The 8,453-nt window shown below is 42.8% G+C and overlaps 1 protein-coding gene across 1 annotated transcript; it reads right to left on the reverse strand.

Annotated features, from left to right (window-relative positions):
* Positions 1 to 7,376: 7,376 nt before the first annotated feature.
* LOC105520322 (cytochrome c oxidase subunit NDUFA4) lies at positions 7,377 to 7,851 on the reverse strand. Its single transcript, XM_011953965.1, has one exon. It carries the CDS (start codon positions 7,792 to 7,794, stop codon positions 7,549 to 7,551), a length of 246 nt encoding a protein of 81 aa, XP_011809355.1. The 5' UTR covers positions 7,795 to 7,851; the 3' UTR covers positions 7,377 to 7,548.
* Positions 7,852 to 8,453: the final 602 nt, after the last annotated feature.

Consider the following 8,453-nt stretch of genomic DNA (forward strand, 5'->3'; position numbering starts at 1 on the left):
ACTCTTGTCACCCAGGCTGGAGTGCAATGATGCAATCTTGGCTCACTGCAACCTCTGCCTCCCAGGTTCAAATGATTCTCCTGCCTCAGCCTCCCGAGTAGCTGGTGCACACCACCATGCCCGGCTCATTTTTGTGTTTTTAGTAGCAATGGGGTTTCACCATGTTGGCCAGGCTGGTCTCAAACTCCTGGCCTCAAGTGATCTGCCTGCCTCGGCCTCCCAAAGTGCTGGGATTACAGGCGTGAGCCATTGTGCCTGGCCCCCATTTTATTTTCTAACTTTACCAAGAATTGTTTACCATTTTAGAAAATCATGATGTGATGTGTTTGTCACCAATATGGCAACCCACATGCACCTACATTCTTTCAGGGGTGACCCCACAATGGGCGCAAGCGTATAACGACTCCATTGTGTTTACTGTAGGCGTGCTCAAGCTGTACACATTGAAAGTTTATTTGTACTTTCATGTGTCCTTTACATTAGAGCTAAGGCATTACATTTATTACTTGCTTAGGTACGTTTTGTTAGCAATTAATCTCATTTTGTGATAGTAAAGGGGCATTAGAAAATAGCTGTTAAAAAGGAGGTGTTGAAAAGGAGTCTGGTGGGTTGAGAGCACCGCTCTGATCTTCCCAAACGTGGTCCCAGGGAGGCCGAGGTGTGGACCGGTACTGCCCTCTTGTGGCCGGGGTGGGGGGACCCAGCAAGCACAAAGAGCCCAGGGAAGAAGGGCCGGATGGTTTGCAGTGGCTCAAAATGGATGGAGATAAAAGATTCACCTTCTCCTCTGGCAGGATTCTCCACCACCACCGCCCCCTCCCCAGTCTCCATTCCCACCACCAGAGAAATTTCAGATTAAACATTTTTCTCTCCTGTAGAATGAGGGCGTTACCTGCCTCGTAAGAATGAAGCCTTTTGGCTCTGATAGCTTAGCCCCGCCAGGGTCTCTGTATTTCCACACCCCTTTCCCCAGCCCTTGGGCAGGTTATTTCAGGCAGGGTCTAGGATGAGGTCCCTGGAGCATGGGATGAACTAGCAATCAGCTGAGCAGCCGGCTCTGGAATCAGGACCCAGAAAAACCTGGGCTCAAGGCACAGCACTGGCGTAAACTCGCTGGGTGACATAGATAAGACAGCCCTAGGGGATGTCACTAGATGCTGCCAAGGTCCAGTGCTCGCATCCTGTGCCTCTCTAGAGTCTGCTCTGATGAGCAAATTATTTTTCAGTGGATGGAGTGCAAGAACCAGGAGAAAACTATAGCAAGCTGACTTTAATCAAAGACACCATCCACCAGGGATTTTAATTTTCTGAAACTGTAATATGCAAGTTTTTTATCCCTTCACTGAACAGCACATCTGTTCATTCAAAGATGAAATATTCAAGATCAGAGTATTAACTGTATCATGGGCCAGCAATTACCAAGAAATTAGGATCTGATTAGACATTCAGCCAGGAAGCTGTGTTGAGCATCAGTGTGTGGAGTTATTTCAGCCCAGCTTCACACAATCTCATGTGTGAAATGTGAGCTGGTGCTGATTTCCTGATGATCACCATTCCTTCCAGCAGTTTCCCTCCAGCAACCTACCCTGGATGCTGTGCAAATTGAAGTCCACTTTGTGGGAGGTTGCAGTCACTGGTCATCACTTAGGAGGACCCCAGACCTGATGTTGAGTATCTAACACGTACCTTAATCAGGGACCCAGTCAGATGGTACCTAAGGAAATGCCCTCAACCCATGACAGTCCATGGCAAGACTTGCAAATTTGAATGGCCAAAGAATGTGACCAACACTAGTGGGATATGGGAGACTGTGATAAAATTAAAAATGCATGCTGTATCTGAATAGGGCAACCACTGTGCAACTCCAGACCAGATAACACAGGAACACAATCTGCCCTGAACAAGTCGGGCTGCCTGCTCACTGTATAAGAACAACACACCTCCAAAAATTGTGCAAAAGACTCAGTGAGATGTCAGAAAGGATTCAAGATTTGGATGCATGATAGGTAGTCCTGGGTAGGGTTCAAGGAAGCAGGGCTCTCTAAATGGATGCTGTCAGGAAGTGGGGGATAACTGGTTATCTTAAGAAAATCACCCGGGCGCGGTGGCTCACGCCTGTAATCCAGCACTTTGGGAGGCCGAGGTGGGCGGATCACGAGGTTAAGAGATTGAGACCATCCTGGCTAACACAGTGAAACCCCATCTCTACTAAAAATACAAAAATTAGCTGGGCATGGTGGTGGGCGCCTGTAATCCCAGCTGCTCGGGAGGCTGAGGCGGGAGAATTGCTTGAACCTGGGAGGTGAAAGTTGCAGTGAGCCAAGATTGCACCACTGCACTCCAGCCTGGTGACAGAGAGAGACTCGGTCTCGGGGGGGGAAAAAAAATGTGTGAAGAAGGAAGTGAGGCTAAAGCTGTAACTGGTTAAGAAGCACATTAACCAGGACAGGGAGATGTTTGGTCAGTTTTGCATCTTGGAAAATGCTCATGTTTTTCAGTGTGGACATGACTAAAGAAATGTTCCTTTGTCTTGACCCACCACGGCTGAAGAGCAGTCTTGTACTGATGTAGGTGTCCTGTGAAACTGTGTATGCTCAGCAGGACATGGAGGTCCAGCTTTTAATACCAGGCTAGCATCTGGATGACAGGAACTACTTTTCTTTTTCTGTCAGATATCATCACTGTCACTAAGATCTTTCAGGCCTCAGTTTGAAAGTTTGGGACACATTATCTTTAGAATCACAAAGAGTTTAGATGGGAGGATTTAACTTCCCTTCTCAAAAAATTAGAATTTGGTAGGTTTTCCACCCAAGGGCCAGGTTGTAGTAGTTGACCTCTACCCTGAGGCCAGATGGTTGAGTGACATGGACTAGTGGATTAGTGTCCCAGTACATATACCACTTCCCCTTCTGCCACTTGGCCTCTTGTGGTTAACCTATCTGGAACTGAAGACCTTGAGAAGTTATCCCATCTCACCCAACTCCAGCCAACATATTTGTCCAAGAAGTACCCAGGGCCTATGTAAAAATGTCCGTCCCTGCTTTAGCATGTATTAGTACTTCATTCCTTTTTGTTGCTGAATAATATTCCACTGCATGGATATACCACATTTTTAAAAAATGGATTCACCAGTTCATGGATCCTTGGGTTGTTTCCACATTTTTGATATTAAGAATAATGTTGTCATGAACATTCATTCATGTGCACATTTTTTGTGGGGACATACTGTTTTCATTTTTCTTGGGTATATACATACTGGTGAAATTGCTGGGTCAAATGCTAACTGTGCAGTTAAATCTTTTGAGAAACTGCTGAATTGTTTTCCTGGTAGCTGCCCCATTTTACACTCCCACCAGCAATATAAGGTTCCAATTTCTCCACATTCACCAACAATTGTTATTGGTCTGTCTTCATTACAGCCATCCCAGTGAGTGTGAAGTGGTATCTCCTTAAGATTTTGATTCGCATTTCCCTAGTGATGAAAAACATCTTTTCACATGCTTATTGGTGATTTGTTCATCTTCCTTGGAGACATGTCTATTCAAATTCTTTATATTTTTAAAATTGTCTCTTCATTGTTGAGTTGTAAAAGTTCTTGATCGGATATATTACTTGCAAATGTTATCTTGCATTCTGCGAGGTGGATTGTCTTTGTACTTTCTTCATCATTTCCTTTGAAGCAAAAAAACTTAAAGTTTGATGAAGTCCAATTTACCTATTTCTCATTGGTTGTTTGTGCTTTTGGTGTCCTAGCTAAAAAACCACCGCCTTACCCAAGATCACCAAGATTTACACCTATGTTTTCTTCTAAGAGTTTTATGTAGCTTTAGCTCATGTCTTGGCTCCATTCTGGGTTACTTTTCTGAATAAGAATATGCATTTTAACAAGGTCCCAGGTAATTTGCATGCACAATTGAAGCTGAAAACCACTGCCTAAGTCACACCCTGGCAGCACATTACAATCACTTTAAGAGCTTTTAAAATGTGTGCATAAGCCTCACCCAGATACAATTCCGCCTAGTCTGAGGTGGCCTTATTTTTTAATCTTTTTAGTTGATTCTAATGTGAAGCGAGGGTTGAGAATTACCATCTTTGCTGATTAACATTTTCTGTAGCCCTCAACTAATTCTTCAGTTTAATGAGGATGTCCACAAAGCTATCACTTGCCTCATTGCCTAATCAATGTTTTATGTCTTTAACTTATTTGACGAATGATATCTTAAACATCATTCATACATTCTTTCCATGCGGTTTCACCCACATGCTTTTGTTAGGCTGGTTTGTACCCACTGCTTTATATGTGATGCTGAGACTGCTAACAGTGCTACATTAAAATTGGGATCAGCATTCACACTGCACATAGTACATGAGTATGAAGTAGGCTTAGTGTCTGCAGATATGATATAAATCACACCTTCGTTAAGACTAGAGAATGGAAGTCATTCTGGGTGATAAGTGTATGAGGGTGGGCAAGAGATAGAAATGAGAAGAGGAAGTATAGAACTTCAACAATTTCCTGAGAAAACCAAAGATCTCAGTTGGTCAAGAACATGGTCTATAATCAGCAACATTTCAGCATCTAGTATTATGTTATCTTTAAGTCATTATTTGTCCTTGGTCTTTCTGGGTTTTGTTTTTATTATTTTCTTAGAGGAGAAGGGTGGGAATGGGTAAAACATTCTGGTCTTCCTTTTGCAAATCTAGAACCACAAAACCAATTACAAATTGGGACTCTTACCTTACCATAAACAAAAATAACTTCAATTTATCAGTGACCTAAATAGAAGAGCTAAAACCAAAACACTCTTAGAAGAAAATATAGGGGGAAACAATGTATTCTGTGTTTTCTTTTTTGGTTGGGGGGGGGAGGGCGGGATGGAGTTTCACTCTTGTCACCCAGGCTGGAGTGCAATGATGCAATCTTGGCTCACTGCAACCTCTGCCTCCCAGGTTCAAATGATTCTCCTGCCTCAGCCTCCCAAGTAGCTGGGATTACAGGCACGCACCACCAGACCCAGCTAATTTTGTAGTTTTAGTAGAAACAGGGTTTCACTATGTTAGCCAGGCTGGTCTTAAACTCTGACCTCAGGTGATCCACCCGCCTCAGCCTCCAATTTTGTATTTTTAGTAGAAACAGAGTTTCACTATGCTGGTCAGGCTGGTCTTAAACTCTGACCTCAAGTGATCCACCTGCCTCAGCCTCCTGAAGTGCTGCAATTACAGGTGTGAGCCACAGCGCCCAGCCTAGCAATGTTTTCTTAGCTGCAACACCAAAAGCACAAGCAACAAAAGAAAAATAGAAAAAGACTTCATTCTCCAAAGGTATACAAATGGCCAACATATGAAAAGATTCTCATCATCAAGTCATTATGGGAATGCAAATCAAAACCACAATGAGGCCTGGTGCTGCTCACACCTATAATGCCAGCAGTTTGGGAGGCCAAGGCAGGCAGATCACCTGAGGTCAGGAGTTCGAGACCAGCCTGGCCAACAAGGTGAAACCCCATCTCTACTAAAAATACAAAAATCAGCTGGGCATGGTGGCGCATGCCTGTAGTCCCAGCTACTCAGGAGGCTGAAGTAGAAGAATCATTTGAACCTGGGAGGCAGAAGTTGCAGTGAGCTGAGATCATACCACTGCACTCCAGCCTGGGCTCTTGTCTCAAAAACAACAAGAAAACAAAAAAGGACTCTTGTCTCAAAAACAACAAGAAAACAAAAAAACTCACAATGAGATCCCACTTCACACCTACCATGATGGCAGTAATTTAAAAAACAAAACAAAACAAAAAAACGGGGACGGGATGGAGGAGGAATGAAGTGTTGACAAGATGTAGAGAAACTGGAACCCAAACAACACTGGTGGGAATATATAATGGTGCAGCCATTATGGAAAACAGTTCAGCAGTTCCGTAAAAAGTTAACAATGGAATTACCATTATGACCCAGCAATTCCACTCCTACATATATCCCCAAAATAAAAAAAATTTGAAAGGAAAATAAATCTAGGGCCCCAAAATTACTAAGCTAAAGGGAAAGTCAACCAGGGGAACTGCTTAGGGCAAACCTGCCTCCCATTCAAGTCACCCCCCCTGCTCACTGAGATTAGATGCATATCTGATGGCCTCCTTTGGAGAGACTAATCAGAAACTCAAAAGAATGCAACCATTTGTCTCTCACCTACCTGTGACCTGGAAGCCCCCTCCCTGCTTGAGTTGTCCCCCCTTTCTAGACGGAACCAAACCAACACACATCTTACATATATTGATTGATGTCTCATGTCTTCCCTAAAATGTGTAAAACCAAGGTGTGCCCCAACCACCTTGGGCACATGTTGTCAGGACCTCCTGAAGCTGCGTCACGAGCACATCCTCAACCCTGGCAGAATAAACTTCCTAAATTAACTGAGATCTGTCTCAGATTTTTCAGGTTCCCAAACTGAAAACAGAAACTCAAACTTGTAGGCCAATATTCATTGCAACATTGTTCACAATAGGAAAATGGTGAAAAGGGTCCATCAACAGATGAATAAAATGTGGCATAAACATACAGTGGAATATTATTCAGCCATAAAAAGGAATGAGATTACACGGTACAAAATGGATGGACCTTGAAAACGTAAGTCAAAGAAGCCAGACACAAAAGGCCACATATTAAATGATTCCAGTTATATAAAATGTCCAGAATAAGTAAATCCATCGAGAGGCAGAAAACAGATTTTGCAATTGCCAGGGGCTTGGGTGAGGAGGGAATAGGGATTGAATGCTTAATGGCTACAAGGTTTCCTTTTGGGGTGATAAGGAAGTTCTGAAGGATGGTGATGGTTATACAACATTATGAATATACTTAATGACACTGAATTGTATCCTTTAAAATGGTTACAATGGTAAATTTTATGATATGTATACTTTACCACAGTTAAAAAAAAAAAAAACCCATAGGGGTCAAGCCTATCTCACTAACCTTGTGGCAGGAAGTAGACCAGTAGGGAATGTTCCCCTTTTTACAGTTTCCCAAAGGGGTTCATATTTATGCTTAGTTCCTTCTACACTCTTCAACGAGCAGCCATGTCACTAATTCCCTTAGAAAGGGATGAACAGTGGAGAAGAAATGTGTAACCTCCAACATTTTCCTCCTCCTGGGATTGTAGTGTGTGATAAGATTTAGATGGTCACAAATTATTTGACATTCTTCCCAACAAGCAGTGGGTCTTTGACCCCTCCTCTTACATTTGGGCGAGCTAAGACTGCCTGGCCAATAGAATACTGGAGATATGACACTGGGCCAGTTTGGGACCCAGAACTTAAAAAAAAACAGCAGTTTTCATTTTTCTTAAAATACTTATTTTTGTTTTTTTGTTTTTTGTTTTTTTTTTCAAGTTTCAGTTATTTATTAATCAGTGTAATCTCCAATAGAGATTACAATAGGATCTCCAACATGATTTCATGCATTTAGAGGAGAAATACTTCCTGGTTAAGTGGAAAATTGTGCGGATGTGGCTTCTGGAAGACCTTCATTCTAAAGCAGCGTTATAGTGAAACATTTCATTTAGAAATCTGGACGTTCCTTCTTCAGTTTGCTGTAATCCACATTCACTGAGTAGAACTTGTATTGATCATTGGGACCCAGTTTGTTCCAGGGCTCTGGGTTATTTCTGTCCCAACAAACATCTGGATTGAACAATGCCAGACGCAAGAGATACAGTGTTGCTCCAGTAGCTCCAGTTCCAAGAAATACAAAGAGGGGGATCAAGCTCGGGTGCTTCTTGGCCTGACCGAGGATCTGGCGGAGCATGTTTGCGGCAGAGGCCTCCGACTGGAAAGGAGAGAACCTGTCTAGCCAACAGGCCCTGAGCTAAGTAGTATCCTAAAATACTTATTTTTGAAACCCACCGGCCATGTTGTAAGGAAGCACAGTAGCCCTATTGGGAAGTCCATGTGGAAAGGAACTGAGACCCTGAGTGCACTCCCAGATAAAAGCATGCACTAATTTAACACCCATGTGCATAATAAGCCCCCTCGAAAGTAAATTCTCCAGACTCAGTCAGGTTGGTCCAACTGTATTCACCAAGCCCTGCCAAAATTGCTCACTCATGAACAAAATGAATGATTCTGTTCTAAGCCACCAAGCTGTGGTGTAGTTCGTTATAAAGCATTACATAATCACAACACAGTGGAAATTCCCTCCCCTCTCTATAAAATATAAGGAATGGAAAATGCGTCTGAAACACCTTCGTAAAAAAATCTGGCTTGAATACCCAACTGTCTACTATATATTCCATTAAAGAATTAGGCTCCTACACTCAGCTTTAGTCTTTGAGGGAAACTACTGACAATTCCTATATGTGTCTAGCCTTGTCTAAGCACAAAGTGGCAAGCAAGACAGTCAATTGGAAGTCAGAAATACTCATGTTATCAGGCATAGGCTGGAATTACAAATTGAGGGTGTGCTTC

The sequence above is a fragment of the Colobus angolensis genome, unplaced genomic scaffold (assembly GCF_000951035.1).
Source record: "Colobus angolensis palliatus isolate OR3802 unplaced genomic scaffold, Cang.pa_1.0 Scaffold379, whole genome shotgun sequence".
Lineage (NCBI taxonomy): Eukaryota > Metazoa > Chordata > Mammalia > Primates > Cercopithecidae > Colobus > Colobus angolensis.